General features: G+C 38.6%; 1 protein-coding gene across 4 annotated transcripts in view; it reads left to right on the top strand.

The window, feature by feature from the left end:
• The window catches only part of RC3H1 (ring finger and CCCH-type domains 1), a 56,097-nt gene that overhangs the window by 4,560 nt on the left and 30,492 nt on the right, over positions 1–21,045 (top strand). For all 4 annotated transcript variants that reach the window (XM_065877940.1, XM_065877932.1, XM_065877925.1 and 1 more), the window contains exons 2-5: positions 6,939–7,059; positions 8,074–8,313; positions 8,763–8,938; positions 20,317–20,517. In XM_065877940.1, coding sequence (XP_065734012.1) covers positions 6,939–7,059; positions 8,074–8,313; positions 8,763–8,938; positions 20,317–20,517 — 738 coding nt within the window. The remainder of the gene's footprint in view (positions 1–6,938; positions 7,060–8,073; positions 8,314–8,762; positions 8,939–20,316; positions 20,518–21,045) is intronic.

The following is a 21,045-nucleotide window of genomic DNA, read 5'->3' as shown; positions in this document are numbered from 1 at the left end:
CCTCACTTTCAGTCTGTATGTGTCCCTAGGTCTGAAGTGGGTCTCTTATAGACAGCATATATATGGGTCTTGTTTATGTATCCATTCAGCCAGTCTATGTCTTTTGGTTGGAGCATTTAATCCATTTACATTGAAGGTAATTATCAATATGTGTGTTCCTATTACCATTTTCTTAATTGTTTTGGGTTTGTTTTTGTGGGTGTTTTCCTTTTCTTATGTTTCGTGCCTAGAGAAGTTCCTTTAGCATTTGTTTTAAAGCTGGTTTGGTGGTGCTGAACTCTCTTAGCTTTTGCTTGTCTGTAAAGGTTTTAATTTCTCTGTCGAATCTGAACGAGGACCTTGCTGTGTAGAGTAATCTTGGTTGTAGGTTTTTCCCTTTCATCACTTTAAATATGTCCTGCCAGTCCCTCTGGCTTGCAGAGTTTCTGCTGAAGTATTAGCTAACTTTATTGGGATTCCATTGTATGTTATTTGTTATTTTTCCCTTCCTGCTTTTAATATTTTTTCTTTGTATTTAATTTTTGGTAGTTTGATTAATGTGTGTCTTGGCCTGTCTCTCCTTGGATTTATCCTGTATGGGACTCTCTGTGCCTCCTGGACTTGATTAACTATTTCCTTTCCCATATTAGGGAAGTTTTCAACTGTAATCTCTTCAAATATTTTTAAAGTCCTTTTCTTTTTCTCTTCTTCTTCTGGGACCCCTAGAATTCGAATGTTCGTGCCTTTAATGTTGTCCCAGATGTCTCTGAGACTGTTCTCAATCATTTTCATTCTTTTTTCTTTATTCTGTTCTGCAGTAGTTATTTCCACTATTTTCTCTTCCAAGTTACTTATCTGTTCTTCTGCCTCAGTTATTCTACTGATTCCTTCCAGAGAATTTGTAATTTCATTTATTGTAGTGTTCATCATTGTTTGTTTGCTCCTTAGTTCTTCTAGGTTCTTGTTAAATGTTTCTTGTATTTTCTCCATTCTGTTTCAAAGATTGTGGATCATCTTTACTGTCATTACTCTGAATTCTTTTTCAGGTAGACTGCCTATTTCCTCTTCATTTGTTTGGTCTCGTCGGTTTTTACCTTGCTCCTTCATCTGCTGTGTGTTTCTCTGTCTTCTCCTTTTGCTTCACTTACTGTGTTTGGGGTCTCCTTTTCGCAGGCCCCAGGTTTGTAGTTCCCGTTGTTTTTGGTATCTGCCCCCAGTGGCTATGATTCGTTCAGTGGGTTGTGTAGGCTTCCTGGTGGAGGGTACTGTTGCCTGTGTTCTGGTGGATGCGGCTGGATTTTGTCTTTCTGGTGGTCAGGTCTGCATCTGGTGGTGTGTTTTGGGGTGTCTGTGACCTTATTATGATTTTAGGCAGCCTCTTTGCTGATGGGTGGGGTTGTGTTCCTGTCTTGCTAGTTGTTTGGCATAGGGTGTTCAGCACTGTAGCTTGCTGGTCATTGAGTGGAGCTGGGTCTTGGCGTTGAGTTGGAGATCTCTGGGAGATTTTTGCCATTTGATATTACGTGGAGCTGGGAGGTCTCTGGTGGACCAATGTCCTGAACTCAGCTCTCCCATCTCAGAGGTTCAGGCCTGATGCCCAGCCGGAGCACCAAGACCCTGTCATCCACATGGCTCAGAGTAAAAGGGAGAAAGAAAGGGAGGGAGGGAGGAAGGGAGGGATAGAGGGAGGAAAATAAAGTTATTAAAATAGAAAATAATTATTAAAAATAAAAATTTTTAAGTGATAGAAAAAAAAAAAGAGCAACCAAACCCAAAACAAATCCACCAATGATAACAAGCACTAAAAATTATACTTAAAAAAAAAAAAAAAATGGGGCTTCCCTGGTGGCACAGTGGTTGAGAATCTGCCTGCTAATGCAGGGTACACGGGTTCAAGCCCTGGTCTGGGAGGATCCCACATGCCGCGGAGCAACTTGGCCCGTGAGCCACAACTACTGAGCCTGCGGGTCTGGAGCCTGTGCTCCGCAAAAAGAGAGGCCGCGATAGTGAGAGGCCCACGCACCACGATGAAGAGTGGCCCCCGCTTGCCACAACTAGAGAAACCCCTCGCACAGAAACGAAGACCCAAACAGCAAAAATAAATAAATTAATAAACTCCTACCCCCGACATCTTAAAAAAAATAAATAAATGGAGAGACGGAACCCTAGGACAAATGGTAAAAGCAAAGTTACACAGACAGTATCACACACAGAAGCATACACATACGCAGTCACAAAAAGAGGAAAAGGGAAAAATATATATATATATCGTTGTTCCCAAAGTCCGCCGCCTCAAGTTGGTATGATTCGTTGTTCCTTCAGGTATTCCACAGATGCAGGGTACATCAAGTTGATTGTGGAGATTTAATCCGCTGCTCCTGAGGCTGCTGGGAGAGATTTCCCTTTCTCTTCTTGTTCTCACAGCTCCTGGGATTCAGCTTTGAATGTGGCCCCGCCTCTGCGTGTAGGTCGCCTGAGGGCATCTGATCCCTGCCCAGACATGATGGGGTTAAAGTAGCAGCTGATTAGGGGGCTCTGGCTCACTGCGGGGGCAGGGTTACGGAATGCTGGGTGAGCCTGCGGTGACAGGCTGGCGTGATGTTTCACTATCCTGAGACGCCAGTGACCGGTTGCACAGGCTCCAGGGCGGGGAGGTGTGGGTAGTGACCTGTGCTTGCACACAAGCTTAGCGTCTCATGCTCATCTCTGGGGTCCGCGCTGATAGCCGTGGCTTGCGCCCATCTCTGGAGCTCGTTTAGGCAGCACTCTTAATCCCCTCTCCTCGCGCACCAGGAAACAAAGAGGCAAGAAAACGTCTCTTGCCTCTTCAGCAGCTCCAGACCTTTTCCCAGACACACTCCCGGCTAGCTGTGGTGCCCTAGCCCCCTTCAGGCTGTGTTCACGCAGCCAACCCCAGTCCTCTCCCTGGGATCCGCCCTCCGAAGCCGGAGCCTCAGCTCCCAGCCCCGCCCATCCCGCAGGTGAGCAGACAAGCCTCTTGGGCTGGTGAGTGCTGGTTGGCACTGATTCTCTGTGCGGGAATCTCTCCACTTTGCCCGCCGCACCCCCGTTGCTGTGCTCTCTTCCGTGGCTCCGAAGCTTCCCCACTCCGCCTCCCGCAGTCTCTGCCCGTGAAGGGCCTTCCTAGTGTGTGTAAACCTTTCCTCCTTCACAGCTCCCTCCCACTGATGCAGGTCCCGTCCCTATTCTTTTGTCTCTGTTTTTTCTTTTGCCCTACCCAGGTACGTGGGGAGTTTATTGCCTTTTGAGAGGTCTGAATTCTTCTGCCATTGTTCAGTAAGTGTTCTGTAGGAGTTGTTCCACATGTAGATGTATTTCCGATGTATTTGTGGGGAGGAAGGTGATCTCCACATCTTACTCTTCCGCCATCTTGAAGCTCCTCCTGTCTTCTATTTAAATAGATAAAATTTTGTTCAGTACTGTGCAGATCCTTTATTTCAGTACGTTAAGGAGATTTGTTATGGTGGTGCAGTGTTTCTCAGTCACTGTACAGTAACATTCGTTCAGTCTGGTGGTCAGACTTTCTCAACAACCTTAGCTATCAGATCATTAGAGAAACCTAAGAGGTAAGTCACAAGAACTTCTTAATAGTGAAGAAGATATTATTCACAAAATAATTGCATTTTACTTAATAGGAAAAGTGAAGCTGCTTCAGACTGTTTTACTTAGTAGACACTAACTGAAATGAAAGATCAAGAAAGTGACGAAAACTATAGAACACAGCCTTTGGGAACCATTTGTCTAGAGTAGAAGCAAATACCTCTAAGTATCTAAATATAAAAGTTACTCTAGTAATTCTGAAGGTAGTACTCTGAAAGTTTTGTGTCAGTATTCTCACGGTAGAGATCAATAGTATCTTCAGAAGGTTTCACAAAGCCAAGGGAAGCAGGCTTTTCAGAGTTAGGTATGATTCACTTAAACAACCCCTCACTGTTAATTTGCATAGTGTGAATCTAAAGTATCATATGTTTACCATAAATCATTTTCCAAATACATATACTGGAACTTTGTACATTAATATTTATATTGATACCACTAATATTTGCTAGATTAGTCTTCCTATAAGTTGATAAAAAGTAGGGAAGGTTGATATTATGTATGTAGGAGATAAAGAGAGCAGTTTTAGAACAGCTTATTCAAAAGGAAAACTTACTGGGACTTCCCTGGCGGTCCCGTGGTTGGGACTCTGTGCTTCTACTGCGGGGGGAGTAGTTCAGTCCTTGGTTGGGAAACTAGGATCCTGCATGCACATGGTGCAGCCAAAAAAAAAGGAAAACTTACTTTATTTACAAATCTATCTTGATGATGTCGCCAATACTACAAAATATTAATATTTGTCAGAGGGAAATTGCATTTGATTGTTTTTCTTCTCTTCCTGTACTTAATTTTTCATTTCATAATCATTTCTCTTTTTGTTTTGAAAATTCCATTATGACATTTTGGAAATGTTTTTAAAATAGACTTATTGGGGATAACAATTTTAGTAATATAATATTTTAATAACAAATAACCAAGACTTACTTTTTCTCATAAAGTTGTCTAAGGATGAACTAATTCTTTTTCTACAAAATGAGTAAGACCTTGTCATGTCTTAACTGTAACAACTAATGTTTATGAAATTTGAGGATAGGACATTTTAATCCATAATAGCCATTATTTTAACCCCACAGATCTCCATTAAAAAACTGTTAGAAGTAATAAATGAATTAAGCAAAGTTGCAGGATACAAAGTTAACATGCAAAAATCGGTTTCATTTCTGTACACTAACAATGAACAATCCAAAAGGAAATTAAGAAAATAATTTCACTTACAGTAGCATCAAAAAGAATAAAAGACTTAGGAATAAATTTAGCGAAGGAGGTGAAAGACTTGTACATTGAAAATAAAACATTGCTTAAAGAAATTAAAGAAGACATAAATAAATGGAAAGAGATCACCTGTTCACAGACTTAATATTACTAAGATGACAGTACTACCCAAAGCAATCAACGGATTCAATGTAAGCTTTTTCAAAATCCCAATGATGTTTTTTGAAGAAATAGAAAAACCCATCCTAAAATTTATATAGACTCACAGGGGACCCTAAATAGCCAAAACAGTCTTAAAAGCAGAACAAATTTGAAGGAATCACACTTCCTGATTTTGAAACTGCAAAACTCTAGTGATCAAGATAGTGTGGTGCTGGCATAAAGATTGGCATTTAGATCAATGGAATAGAATAGAGAGTCCAGAAATAAACCCATATATATGGTCAAATGACTTTTTACAAGATTGCCGAAACCATTCAACGGGGAAAGGACAGTCTTTCCAACTAATGGCGCTGAGCAAACTGGATATCCAAATGCAAAAGAATGAATTTGGACCACTACTTCACACCATATACAGAAATTAAATCAAAATAGATCAAAGGCTAAAAGTAAGAGCTAAAACTGCAGAACTCGTAAAACAAAATATTTGCATAAATCTTTGTGACCTTGGAGTAGGCAGTGGTTTTTTTGTTTATTTATTTATTTGGTTGTGCCAGGTCTTAGTTGCGGTAAACGGGTTTCTTTAGTTGCAGCTCGAGGGCTCCTTAATTGCAGCTCACTGGCTCCTTTGTTGCGGCACACAGGCTCCTTAGTTGTGGCACGTGGGCTCCTTAGTTGTGGCATGCATGTAGGATCTAGTTCCCTGGCCAGGGATTGAACCCGGGACCCCTACATTGGGAGCATGGAGTCTTAACCACTGAACCACCAGGGAAGTCCCTAGGCAGTATTTTTTTAGCTATGACACCAGAAGCACAAGGAACAAAAGATAAATGAAACTAAATCAAAATTGAAAACTTAGTGTTTCAGGGAATTTCCTGGCAGTCCATTGGTTAGGACTCCACGCTTTCATTGCTGAGGGCCTGGGTTCAATTTCTGGTTGGGGAACTAAGATCCCACAAGCCACGTGGTATGGCCAAAACAAAACAAAAAACTTAGTGCTTCAAAAGACACTGTCAAGAGAGTGAGAGAACAACCCACAGAATGGGAGAAAATAATTGTAAATCATATATCTGTAAGAAACTTGTATCTAAGAACCCTTACAACTCAATTATAAAAAGAACGTGGTTTTTAAATGGGCAAAGATCTGGACGCTTCACCAAAGAAGATATGCAGGTGGCAAATGAGCAAATAAAAGCTTGCTCAGCATTGTTTGTCATTAAAGAATTGCAGATTAAAACAACAATCAGAGGTACAAACTACTATGTATAAAATAAATAAGCTACAAGGATATATTGTACAACAAGGGGGATATAGCCAACATTTTATAGTAACTATAAATAGAATATAATCTTTAAAAATTGTGAAAACAACAACAGTGAGCTACCACTACACATAAATTAGAATAGCTAAAATTCAAAACATTGACAGCACGAAATACTGGTGAGGATGGGAAGCAAGAGAGACTCTCATGTATTGCTGGTGGAAATGCAAAATGGTACAGCTACTTTGGAAGTTATTATATGATTCTGTTTATATGAAATGTCCAAAATAGGCAAATCCGTAGAGACAGAAAATAGATTAGTTTTTTCCTATGCTGGAGGGGTTTGGGAGGAAATATGGCAGGGGTGACTATGGGGTTCTTTTGGGGGGGCTATGAAAATGTTCTAAAATTGTGATGGTTGTATAACTGAGAATATACTTAAAGTCATTGAATTATATACCTTAAATGGGTCAATTACATGATATGCAAGTTATATCTCAATAAAGCTGTTACAGAAACAAAACAAAAAATTTTTAATGCAGTAATTTTGTGTGTATGTATATAAAAGATCTTTTGAAAGAATTCAGTAAATTTAATGGGAGTTTTGATGTTACCAGTGTTAGAATAGGAGTGCATAAAACATACTCAATAAAACATTTGATTATAATTAATTAGTGAGCACTCAAACACACCTTTTTTTTACCTCTAGGTTCCTGAACAGCAGCCCATTACTTTGTGTAGTGGGGTTGAAGATACAAAGCATTATGAGGAAGCCAAGAAGTGTGTAGAAGAATTAGCACTGTACCTGAAACCACTCAGCAGTGCTAGAGGTAAATCAGATGAAATTATCCATGCTGAGCACGTGTTCATTAAAGATGCTTTTGTTACCATAAAAACTGTGAGCTATAAGTGAATGTTAATGAAATTCATTTATTTATTGTAAGCCAAACCCACTGGTGCTAAATAATATTACAAACCACATCAAATAAAGTAGTGAGTTTAAAGTTTATGTACTATTTATTGGAAACATTTTTTGAATGAGTTGCAAAAGTAAGTATAAAGTGGTTTCAGAAGGGCTCTCTATCATTTGACAACTCTAAATTGTCAGCCTTCTATCCAGTTTTGTGTGGTATGCTGTTGGGGGTACAATAAAACTGGAAGTTGCCATTACTATCTTGCCATTATGGCTTGTTTTTATTAGGAAGGTGAGCTTAACCACTAGGAAATATACCAGACCTGTTAGGACCTCAAGATTTGGGTGTTTTTTTTGTTTTGTTTTTTTAACATCTTTATTGGAGTATAATTGCTTTACAATTGTGTGTTAGTTTCTGCTTTATAACAAAGTGAATCAGCTATACACATATATATATATATCCCCATATCTCCTCCCTCTTGCGTCTCCCTCCCACCGTCCCTATCCCACCCCTCTAGATGGTCACAAAGCACCGCGCTGATCTCCCTGTGCTATGCGGCTGCTTCCCACTAGCTATCTATTTTACGTTTGGTAGTATATATTAAGTCCATGCCACACTCTCACTTGGTCAAGATTTGGGTTTTTAATTATTAATATTGACTGGCCTTTTTTTCTTTATTTCTCCATGATTAAAATGAATAATATATTTAATGTCATGAGTGTTACATTTGCATGCAATAACAACTTTTGTATACTTTTAAAATGCAAACTAGGCTTCACTTGTGTAATTTGTATTGTTTATTTTAAATATTCTGATAGAACCCAGAACTATTCCACATAGCCATAAGTCAATCAGCCCATCAGAGGAAGTTTTTCTGGACTCTAAAATTACATTGGAAACCTAGAAATAACTATATTTTCTGTTTTAAAGGAGTGGGTCTGAATAGCACTACTCAGAGTGTTCTGAGTCGCCCAATGCAGAGGAAGCTGGTGACTCTGGTCCACTGCCAACTAGTAGAAGAAGAAGGCAGGATTCGTGCCATGAGGGCAGCTCGATCTTTAGGTGAACGAACAGTTACAGAGCTCATTCTCCAGCACCAGAATCCTCAGCAACTCTCTTCCAATCTTTGGGCAGCAGTCAGAGCTAGAGGCTGCCAGTTCCTTGGACCAGGTATATAATTAAAGTTTGATATTTACTATACTAGTAATTCTAAAAGTATTTATAGTGTAGGAACTATAAGTGATGTACAAAGGCTAGTTCTTTACAATATTCTGTTGTTATCAAGTAATATCCCACTTGGTATCCCACAGTCATGGCTTGGGTAATTCCATGTCAGTTTTTCAGGATACTTAAAACTTTTACTGCCAAAAGTTTATTCATTTTGATAGAGGTTTTCTCTAACTGTATTAATCTTTTATCTGCTTTCTTAAATAAAGTATATGGAATGTAATAAAAAATTGCCCCCAAATGGTTCAAAAGTATAACTGAATATTGGTTGTTGTTGTGTTGCCCATTAATGAAGTGGTACCTGTAGAAATTATTAAATGTTTCCCTTCTAAGAAATGGCTTTATCTTATCTCTGTACATGATAAATTTTGGTTTTGCTCAACTTTTCCTAGCAATGCAGGAGGAAGCTCTAAAGCTGGTTCTCCTGGCCTTAGAAGATGGTTCTGCTTTGTCAAGAAAAGTATTGGTTCTCTTTGTGGTGCAAAGGTTGGAGCCACGGTTTCCTCAAGCCTCTAAAACTAGCATTGGGCACGTTGTCCAGCTCCTTTATAGAGCCTCCTGCTTCAAGGTATGAACCTATGGTAACTTTCAGCTTAAAAGGAAACGTCCTTTCCCCAAACTTAGGTAGTAAGACTTTGAGTTTAATAAAGTTGCCTGTATCTTTCCATAAAATTTTAGCAGTTTTTCTTTTCTCTTTTAAAGAATATAGATGGTGTCCTGTTAAAGTTAAATCTTGTATTGAATTTTGTATGTTAGATATTGTGCAACATAGATTAAATCATGGCTTTTAGATTTTTGTATTTGAAGAGACTAAAAAGCCATGGCAGTTTTCCACCAAGACTGCAAACAGAATTGGTCTAAAGAGAGAGAGTCATTGAAGCAGGAGTACATTTTATTTGGCTATTTGCTCCTGATATAATTCCATATATACAGTACTGGAGCTCCATTTGCCATTTTGGTTTTAGTATATATAGTAATGCTGGACATGTCCTTTGTATGCCAAGTTGAATCAGCACTATTTCAAACACTGGTGCCCACTATGTATCACTTATTGTTCATCCTGTTTTCCTAACTTCTTAATGTCAGGGCTTCTTGCTTTTGACACAACACATAGCAAGTACTTCATGGGCCAGGGAAGTATGTCTCTAAAAAATTGTTAATTCATACAAGCTATAAGGAGGTCACCACATTCCCTCATCTGACACTGAAACTAAAAAACTCCCACATTAGCCATCCTGCTATATTCTAATCTCGTTATTTTTTGAGAAGGATAAAATGGTTCACAAAATCAACACAGCATATAGATTTAACTTAAAAAAATTTTTTTTAAGTTCTAGCTAAATGCCAATATTATTCTGTTTCTTTCTAGACTCAGATTATATACTGAAAATGGGGTGTGGATTCCACATCTGTACCCACCCCTCTTGTTTTTCATACGTCCCTCTAGAGCTCTCAGAACCTCAACTGGTCCAGATTGTCCCTGAATAACTCACATTTGTTGTAATGGTTGTAATAACCTGACTGTACAGTGTAATCCGGAATACATTTCAGAATGTCTGTCTGCTTCCAGTGTTACTTCTCCATTAACAGTGCCAGATAGATACAGTATAGGAAGTTTAAGATATAAGGGGAAAGAAATCCAGCCTTCCTCTGTGAAGAAGAATAAGGGGCTCAAAAACACCAGAATACCCCAAGTGAAACTTTCTCAATCCTAATTAAAAGCATTAATAGTAATTTTTAAAAGATTGGAATATGTAAAAATCCAATTATTTTTCACTTGAGTCATGATTATGTCGCTTTATTTCATTGTCCACCTGCTTTCTTCTTTTGGTGGCAGTTTGTACTATACTCTCAATCATGAAAAGATTCATTTTCTCTCATCACAATAGGTCCATACCCTAAACTGTATTCACTATTGCAGAGTTTCTATTAAGTGTCTGCCAATACCCATTTCATCTTCTTCATGGAACTCAAATCAGCATTTTCCTTTCTTTGCAGGTGTTCGTTCTAGGCATTTTAGTACAGTACAGTTCCAGGACTTCAGACATTGCATTTCTTGGAAATCTTTGAGTGTTTTTAGTTAAAGAGAGTTTTGAGAGCCAAGTCCATGGAAACAGTACATCATATAGAAAGCATATACTACATTTTAATGAGATTTAATGTATATTGAAAGGGTGTTTCATACATATACATTTGGTCTTTTGACTTGCCTTTGAATAGGGGCAAAATATATTTAGTTTTTGTGACTATAGTTCTTGATTTTTTTATGTTTGGTCTCTCTATGGACTTACCTAACAAAATTTAAGTTAGACCTTCTTATAATAAGAATGGAATACAAGTAAAAATATATCAGTATGACCTGGAAGTCCTGACTAAGATAGTCTATTGTTTCTTTGATGGGAGGGAAAAAAAAAAATGGGAATTTTCTATAGAGGAATTTGAGTCCTTATGGGAATAAAAGATTAGCAAGGCAAAAAACGTTGTAAAATATGTTAGGATATAGGTGATCCTAGACTAGAATTAATTGTTCTACTTTGATTCATTAGGCCTTTGGCCTGAATCCAGCTTGACTTAAAATGTGAATTATTAGGGGTGATACCACTAGCACCTACCTCAACAAGTTTAAAGAATTAAATGAGTTAATATGTCACTATAACAGTTAATAAGGTAACTTAACACACTGGCACATACTATGTGCTCAATAAATGTTAGTTATTTTTATTGCTAAAAAATATCATCATTGTCATACAGCATCTTAGAATTTTCACTTTCAGGTGGTGACCTAACCTACAAAACTGCAGGGAGAATTAAACCAAGTACAAATTAGTCATCTTTAGAATCACGCCAGCATCTGAAGCTCTTTCAGTTATTGAGTACCAGCTATCTCAATACCAGGCAAGCCCAAGAGTAATAATCCATAGATATGAAGAAGCAGCATGGTGTTTTTCAGAATACTTGTATGAGTATTTTCTTCTTTTCTTTTTTTTTTTCACATCTTTACTGGAGTATAAATGCTTTACAATGTTGTGTTAGTTCCTGCTGTACAACAAAGTTAATCAGCTGTTTGTATACATATATCCCCATATCCCCTCCCTCTTAAGCCTCCCTCCCACCCTCCCTATCCCATCCCTCTAGGTCGTCACAAAGCATCAAGTTGATCTCCTTGTGCTATGCAGTAGCTTCCCACTAGCCATTTTACATTTGGTAGTGTATATATGTCATTGCTACTCTCTCACTTCATCCCAGCTTCCCCTTCCCCCACTGTGCCCTCAGATCTGTTCTCTATGTCTGTGTCTTTATTCCTGCCCTGCCACTAGGTTCGTCAGTACTGCTTTTTAAAATTCCATATGTATGTGTTAGCATACGGTATTTGTTTTTCTTTTTCTGACTTAACTTCACACTGTATGACAGATTCTAGGTCCATCCACCTCAATACAAACAACTCAATTTTGTTCCTTTTTATGGCTGAGTAATATTCCATTGTATATATGTGCCACATCTTTTTTATCCATTCATCTGTCAATGGACACTTAGGTTGCTTCCATGTCCTGGCTATTGTGAATAGCCAGGTGCTGCAATGAACATTGTGGTACATGTAAATTTTTTTTTTTTTTTTTTTTAAATCTTAAGGAATTTATTGATTGATAACAGGCGTCTAGAAGTAGGGAGGTTCCTGTCTGGCTAATTCACCAGATCAACCACATCCACAAAAACCCAGGCCTCTCCCATCAGTCTTTTCTGCATCTCAGGTGGATCAGCTGCTCTTCACATGGCTGCCCAATGGTGGAAGAAATTCCCAGCTCACATGATCAGACACTAAGAAGCAGAGGAAGAAAGTTTGACTTCCTTGTGTCTCCTCTTAAGAAACCTTTCCCAAGAGGGACTCTACTCTCCCTCCAACAGATGTCCCATTGCATCTCATTGTGAATGTAACACACTAGGTCACATGACACTTCCTAAGTAGTCTCCAACTCGGATAATGGAATTGCCAGCATTGGCTTAGACCGGGGTTTATTCACCTTTTCTGTGCCATGGGCCCCTTTGGCAGTCTGGTGAAACCTAGGGACCCCTTCCCAGAATACTCTATTTAATTGCATAGAATGAAATGACCGGATTACAAAAGAAACCAACTATATCAAAAAATACACTTTTTAAGTGATACAGGAATAAACTTGCTTCATTAGTGCACTAAATAACAAAATCTAGCAGCTGATCTATAACAACCATAATTTTTAAGTAGTGATGAAGGTAAACAGTGTTCTGAGATACCTGTAATAACTGTTTTGTGATATGAAAATATTTGTGATTTCCATTGGTGACAAAGTCAAAAGTTACTGCTAATGATACTGTGGTTTGTTCTTACATTCATAATAGAAGGAAATGTTAAATTTCAGTTGGAGTTTAATGAAAGGTTTTTTTTTTTTCTTTTTTCCCAATGCAAGATTGTGAATCCCATGCATTCCATCCACGGACCCTTGGTAGGGGTGGTCTGTGGACTACATTAGAAGCGCCCCTAGCTTAGATTAATTAAGATTCACATATTGAGTCTGGGAGTGGGCATGTCTTCACTGAGACAAGTGGCTTCAAAGGAGTGTGGATATCTAAACTAAATCAGGACTAACTCAAGCAAAAAAAGAAGTAAGAGGGTGGGAGAGTAGGGTAGAGGAGGAGTGGGGTGATCTTGACTCCAGGGTCTGCTCCGTGTAGGGTCAGCAAGGGCTTCCTTCAGAGGGAGAACACTTCTCATCACTGGAGGAACAGACCTTGTCAAGGGGACTCAGACATACTAGGATTCCTGCCATCCTTGGCATCTTACATACCCCCCCGCCCGTTTTATTTACTTTTGTTTCTTAGTTGGTTTTCTTTAAACATCTGTATATATTTCAAGGTACAGATATAAAACTTGCCCTTTACAAATATTCAGCCTACTGGAATATATCCCTTCTATCCCACTCCTTAGAAGTGACCACAGTTCTCAGCTTAATGGATGTCTTTTCAGACTACTTGCTATGCACATGTGATATCCCACCAGCTTACAAACTTTCTTGTGTTGGCAATGCAGAGTACCAGGCCCTGCCCTCCCCCATGCTGGTGAATGAGAACAGCCTCACTGTGCTAGATGCTAAACTCAACAGTGTCCCCTTCGATTCCCCGAAGACACTTGCAGTTCAGGCAGGGGAGGTGGCCCTCACACCGCATACCTCAGAAATGGCAGAGCTGAGATTTGAACCCATGTCTATCAGACCCCAAAGTCCATTCTCTAAATGCCATACGTGTTGGTTTGCAGAGCTGTACCTGATGGTCCAGTCATTTTTTCCCTTTTTTTTTTTTTTAAGGAGTGGGGTGGGCATATTCCTGGAACCTGGCTTGGATGGTGCCAACTTGAAATGGACGTTCGCACTGAAGTGTTCAGGTGTCTCATCAGTAACACTTGAGTCTCCTAAATCATTCACAGGAGACTCCAGACGTATATTCAGAAGGCAGCATTGGAAGCATGAGAAGAATTTACAGTAAAGCTAAAAAGCAAGGCAGAGATGTCCTCTATGAGTTCCATAATTTAACATTATCTTGGAGGTACTGCCCAATGCAGTTAGACAAGAGAAAAAAAAATAAAGCTTATGTAGATGGGAAAGAAATGAGAAAGGTGATCTTACTTGGGGAGATCATTAATCAGATGAAAAACTATTATAAGCAAAAAATTCAATAAGGTGGCTGGATACAAAAGTTAAAATACAGAAACCAATAGCACTCACGTTTATGCAAGCTGCATCTCGTTAGAAGACATACAGAAGAAAAGATTACATCACAATAGCAGCAACCCAGGTGTTTTGGAATTAATTTTTTAAATGCGAAGTCTATAGGAAGGACACACCTAAATGCTCTCTTCTCAACATCTTATTATAAAAATTTTAAAACATACATAAAAGTTTAAATAATTATATGTAGAACACCCATATACCCACCACCTAGACTCTCCAGTTAACATTTTTTGTATTACACATATCAGTCCATATATAATCCTCCTATTCATTCAAAAATCCGTTATTTTTCTTTGTTTCTTTTAATTATTTTTTTTTCTTGTTGGTCAGCCATTTTATACACATCAGTGTATACGTGTCAATCCCAATTGTCCAATTCATCACACCACCACCCCCACCCCTTGCTGCTTTCCCCCCTTGGTGTCCATACGTTTTTTCTCTCCTTCTGTGTCTCAATTTCTGCTCTGCAGACCAGTTCATCTGTACCATTTTCTAGGTTCCACATATATGCTTTAATATACAATATTTGTTTTTCTCTTTCTCACTTACTTGACTCTGTATGACAGTCTCTTTTTTTTTTTTTTTTTTTTTTTTTTGCGGTACGTGGGCCTCTCACTGCTGTGGGCCTCTCCCGTCGCTCCGGATGCACAGGCCCAGCAGCCATGGCTCACAGGCCCAGCCACTCTGTGGCATGTGGGATCTTCCCGGACCGGGGCACGAACCCATGTCCCCTGCATTGGCAGGCGGACTCTCAACCACTGAGCCACCAGGGAAGCCCTGTATGACAGTCTCTAGATGCATCCACGTCTCTACAAATGATCCAATTTCGTTCCTTTTTATGGCTGAGTAATATTCCATTGTATATATGTACCACATCTTCTTTATCCATTTGTCTGTCAATGGGCATTTAGGTTGCTTCCATGACCTGGCTGTTGTAAATAGTGCTGCAGTGAACATTCGGGTGTGTGGGTCTTTTTGAATTATGGTTTTCTCAGGGTATATGCCCAGTAGTGGGATTGCTGGGTCATATGATAATTCTATTTTTAGTGTTTTAAGGAACCTCCATACTGTTCTCCATAGTGGCTGTATCAATTTACATTCCCACCAACAGTGCAAGAGGGGTCCCTTTTCTCCACACCCTCTCCAGCTTTTGTTGCCTGTAGATTTTCTGATGATGCCCATCCTAACTGGTGTGAGGTGATACCTCATTGTAGTTTTGATTTGCATTTCTTTAATAATTAGTGACATTGAGCAGCTTTTCATGTGCTTCTTGGCCATCTGCATGTCTTCTTCAGAGAAACGTCTATTTAGGTCTTTTCCCATTTTTCAATTGGGTTGTTTGTTTTTTTTGATATTGAGCTGCATGAGCTGTTTATATATTCTGGAGATTAATCCTTTGTCTGGTGATTCATTTGCAAGTATTTTCTCCCATTTGTAGGGTTGTCTTTTCGTCTTGTTTATGGTTTCCTTTGCTGTGCAAAAGCTTTGAAGATTCATGAGGTCCCATTTGTTTATTTTTGTTTTTATTTCCATTACTCTAGGAGGTGGATCAAAAACGATCTTGCTGTGATTTATGTCAAAGAGTGTTCTTCCTATGTTTTCCTCTAAGAGTTTCATAGTGTCCAGTCTTACATTTAGGTCTCTAATCCATTTTGAGTTTATTTTTGTGTATGGTGTTAGGGAGTGTTCTAATTTCATTCTTTTGCATGTAGCTGTCCAGTTTTCCCAGCACCACTTACTGAAGGGGCTGTCTTTTCTCCATTGTATATCCTTGCCTCCTTTGTCGTAGATTAGTTGACCATGTGTGTGTGGGTTTATCTCTGGGCTTTCTATCCTGTTCCATTGATCTATATTTCTGTTTTTTTGCCAGTACCATATTATCTTGATTACTGTAGCTTTGTAGTATAGTCTGAAGTCAGGGAGTCTGATTCCTCCAGCTCCATTTTTTTCTCTCGAGACTGCTTTGGCTATTCACGGTCTTTTGTGTCTCCATACAAATTTTAAGATTTTTTGTTCTAGTTCCGTAAAAAATGCCATTGGTAATTTGATAGGGATTGCATTGAATCTGTAGATTGCTTTGGGTAGTATAGTCATTTTCACAATATTGATTCTTCCAATCCAAGAACATGGTATATCTCTCCATCTGTTGGTATCATCTTTAATTTTTTTCATCAGTGTCTTATAGTTTTCTGCATACTGGTCTTTTGTCTCCTTAGGTAGGTTTATTCCTAGGTATTTTATTCTTTTTGTTGCAATGGTAAATGCGAGTGTTTCCTTAATTTCACGTTCAGATTTTTCATCATTAGTGTATAGGAATGCAAGAGATTTCTGTGCATTAATTTTGTATACTGCAACTTTACCAAATTCATTGATTAGCTCTAGTAGTTTTCTGGTGGCATCTTTAGGATTCTCTATGTATAGTATCATGTCATCTGCAAACAGTGACGGTTTTACTTCTTCTTTTCCAATTTGTATTCCTTTTATTTCTTTTCCTTCTCTGATTGTCGTGGCTAGGACTTCCAAAACTATGTTGAATGATAGTGGTGAGAGTGGACATCCTTGTCTTGTTCCTGATCCTAGAGGAAATGCTTTCAGTTTTTCACCATTGAGAATGATGTTTGCTGTGGGTTTGTCATATGTGGGCTTTACTATGTTGAAATAGGTTCCCTCTGTGCTCACTTTCTGGAGAGTTTTTATCATAAATGGGTATTGAATTGTGTCAAAAGCTTTTTCTGCATCTATTGAGATGATCATATGTTTGTTTGTTTTTTCCCTTTAATTAACATCTTGGATTAGTGTGATACATTTGGTCATATGGTTTTTATTCTTCAAGTTGTTAACATGGTGTATCACATTGATTGATTTGTGTATATTGAAGAATCCTCGCATCCCTGGGATAAATCCCGCTTGATCATGGTGTATGGTTCTTTTAATGTGCTGTTGGATTCTGTTTGCTAGTATTTTGTTGAGGATTTTTGCGTCTGTATTCATCGATGATGTTGGTCTACAATTTTCTTTTTTTGTGATATATTTGTCTGGTTTTGGTATCAGGGTGATGGTGGTCTCATAGAGTGAGTTTAGGAGTGTTCCTCCCTCTGCAATTTTTTGGAAGAGTTTGAGAAGGATAAGTGTTAACTCTTCTCTAAATGTTTGATAGAATTCACCTGTGAAGCCATCTGGTCCTGGACTTTTGTTGGAAAATTTTTAATTACAGTTTCAATTTCATTATCTGTGATTAATCTGTTTATATTTTCTAATTCCTCCTGTTTCAATCTTGGAAAGTTGTACTTTTCCAAGAATTTGTCCATTTCTTCCAGGTCGTCCATGTTATTGGCATATAGCTGCTTGTAGTAGTCTCTTACGATCTTTTGTATTTCTGTGGTGTCAGTTGTAATCTCTCCTTTTTCATTTCTAATTTTATTGATTTAATTCCTCTCCGTTTTTTTCTTGATGATTCTGGCTAAAGGTTTATCAATTTTGTTTATCTTCTCAAAGAACCAACTCTTAGTTTTATTGATCTTTGCTCTAGTTTTCTTCGTTTCCATTTCATTTATCTCTGCTCTTTATGATTTCTTCTTTCTACCAACTTTGTATTTTCTTTGTTCTTCTTTTTCTAGTTGCTTTAGGAAGGTTAAGTTGTTTATTGAATATTTTTCTTGTTTCTTGAGGTGAGCTTGAATTGCGATGAACTTCCCTCTTGGAACTGCTTTTGCTTTGTCCCATAGGTTTTGGATCATTGTTTGCATTGTCACTTGTTTCTAGGTTTTTTTTTTATTTCTTCTTTGATTTCTTCAGTGATCTCTTGGTTATTTAGCAGCACACTGTTTAGCCTCCATGTGTTTGTGTTTTTTATTGTTTTTTTCCTTCAGTCGATTTCTAATCTCATAGTGTTGTGGTCAGAAAAGATGATTGATACGATTTCAGTTTTCTTAAATTTTCCAAGGCTTGATTTGTGACCCAAGATGTGATCTATTCTGGAAACGTTCTGTGTGCACTTGAGGAAAAAGTGTAGTCTTTCGCTTTCGGGTAGAATGTCCTAAAAATATCAATTAAGTCTATCTGGTCTGTGTCATTTAAAGCTTCTGTTTCCTTATTTATTTTCTGTGTGGGTGATCTGTGTATTGGTGTAAGTAGGGTGTTAAAGTCCCCCACTTTTATTGTGTTACTGTCAATTCCTCCTTTTGTGGCTGTTAGTATTTGCCTTATGTATTGAGGTGCTCCTATGTTGGGTGCATAAATATTTATAATTGTTATGTGTTCTTCTTGGATTGATCCCTTGATCATTATGTAGTGTCCTTCCTTATCTCTTGTAACAGTCTTTATTTTAAAGTCTATTTTATCTGATATGAGTATTGCTACTCCATCTTTCTTGTGATCTCCGTTGGCATGGAATATCTTTTTCCATCCCCTCATTTTCAGTCTGTATGTGTCCCTAGGTCTGAAGTGGGTTTCTTGTAGACACCATATATAAGGGTCTTGTTTTTGTATTCTTTCGGCCAATCTGTGTCTTTTGGTTGGAGCTTTTAATCCATTTACACTGAAGGTGATTATCGATATGTATGTTCCTACTACCATTTTCTTAATTGATTTGGGTTTGTTTTTGTGGGTCTTTGTCATCTGTTGTGTTTCCTGCTTAGAGAAGTTCCTTTAGCATTTGTTGTAAACCTGATCGGTGGTTTCGAATTCTCACAGCTTTTGCTTTGTCAGTAAAGCTTTTGATTTCTATGTCAAATATGAATGAGACCCTTGCTGGGTAGAGTAATTTTGGTTGTAGGTTTTTCCCTTTCATCACTTTAAATATGTCCTGCCACTCCTTTCTGGCTTGCAGAGTTTCTGCTGAAAGATCAGCTGTTAACCTTATTGGGATTCCCTTGTATGTTATTTGTTGCTTTTCCCTTGCTGCTTTTAATACTTTTTCTTTGAATTTAATTTTTGATAGTTTGATTAATATGTGTCTCTGTGTGTGTCTCTTTGGGTTTATCCTGTATGGGATTCTCTGCCCTTCCTGGACTTGATTGACTATTTCCTTTCCCATGTTACGGAAGTTTTTGACTATAATTTCTTCAAATATTTGTTCAGACCTTTCCTTTTTCTCTTCTCTTTCTGGGACCTCTATAATTCTAATCTTGGTGCATGTAATGTTGTCCCAGAGGTCTCTGAGACTGTCCTCAATTCTTTTCATTCTCTTTTCTTTATTCTGGTCCCCGGCAGTTATTTCCCCCATTTTATCTTCCAGCACACGTATTCGTTTTTCTGCCACATATTCCTTCTAGAGTTCTGGGGGGTTTTTTTGGTTTTTTTTTTGCGGTACACGGGCCTCTCACTGTTGTGGCCTCTCCAGTTGCGGAGCACAGACTCCGGACACGCAGGCTCAGTGGCCATGGCTCACAGGCCCAGCTGCTCTGCGGCATGTGGGATCTTCCCACACCAGGGCACGAACCCGTGTCCCCTGCATCGGCAGGCGGACTCTGAACCACCGCGCCACCACGGAAGCCCCTTCTAGAGTATTTTTAATTTCAGTTATTGTGTTGTTCATCATCGTTAGTTTGCTCTTTAGTTCTTCTAGATCCTTGTTAAACATTTTTTGTATTTTCTCCATTGTATTTCTGAGATTTTGGATCATCTTTACTGTCATTACTCTGAATTCTTTTTTAGGGGTTGCCTATCTTGTCTTCATTTATTTGGTCTTGTAGGTTTTTACCTTGCTCCTTTGTTTGTAATGTATTTTTTTGTCGTTTCAATTTTTTGTGTTTTTTTTGATGGCTAGGGCTGTATTCCTGTCTTACGGGTTGTTTTTTTCTGAGGGTTCCAGCACTGGTGTTTGCAGACCATTGGGTAGAGCGGGTCTTGGTGCCTAGATGAGGACCTCTAGGAGGCTTCACCCCGATTAATATTCCCTGGGGTCTGAGGTTCTCTGTTAGTCCAGCGGTTTGGACTCGGTGCTCCCACCACAGGAGCTCAGGCCTGACCTCCGGCCCAGTTGCTGGGGTTCCTCCTGTCCCCTCAGGGGACTGGTGCCTGGTAGGTGCCCTCTTTGTACCAAGAAGCGAATTCCACATCCTTCTAGTCCGCCATCTTGACTCCCTCTCTTCTCTTCAAAGTATTTTCATATCTCTCTTTGGTCATATAAAGTATAAGCCCAGTTTGTTTCTTAACCTGACTCATGAGATTACGTGTGTCTTCCTAGGTCACCAAGCGTGATGAAGACTCTTCTTTGATGCAGCTGAAAGAAGAATTTAGAACGTATGAAGCTCTGCGGCGAGAACATGACTCCCAGATAGTGCAGATTGCTATGGAAGCAGGCTTACGAATTGCACCAGACCAGTGGTCCTCTTTGCTTTATGGGGACCAGTCTCACAAATCTCATATGCAGTCCATTATTGACAAGGTAGACCCTTTTTTGTTCCTTACTTCTTGGACTAATCATGGAGTTTTGGTAATTCATTTATTTAACAAGTGTATATTTAAGTGAATCCTGTATGTCAGGCTCTTATAAATTATATTCTCTGTAGCTGAGTGTCATGTCATAACTAGTCACATCATAGTAGCAGTTTGTTCATGTAAAGGTTTTTTAAATTGAGGTATAATTGACATTGTTCATATAAGATTTGATTTAATTAGTTTTAATGCTTTATCCAGTGCTGTCTCACATTCCTGTGACAGTCTCCTATCTCTATTTTTTCATTGCCTTTCTTCCTTTTATTGTTTTCTGAGTTTTGATCACTGTATTAGTTGAATTCATTTTCTAAACGCCTTTATTGTCCTCCTGGAACAGCCATTTAATGACCTGGAAGATGTATACATTGAGGTTTCTTGTGGTTCTTAGCCAGAAAAATTTCACATTATAAGTTACCAACCATTCTATATTTGATCAAATTTTCAGTAAACTTATTTCTACTTTATTTGTTGTCTGTTA

Source organism: Phocoena phocoena, chromosome 1, assembly GCF_963924675.1.
Source record: "Phocoena phocoena chromosome 1, mPhoPho1.1, whole genome shotgun sequence".
NCBI lineage: Eukaryota > Metazoa > Chordata > Mammalia > Artiodactyla > Phocoenidae > Phocoena > Phocoena phocoena.
The sequence above is the reverse complement of the archived record's forward strand: the minus strand, read 5'-3'. Positions and strand labels throughout refer to the sequence as shown.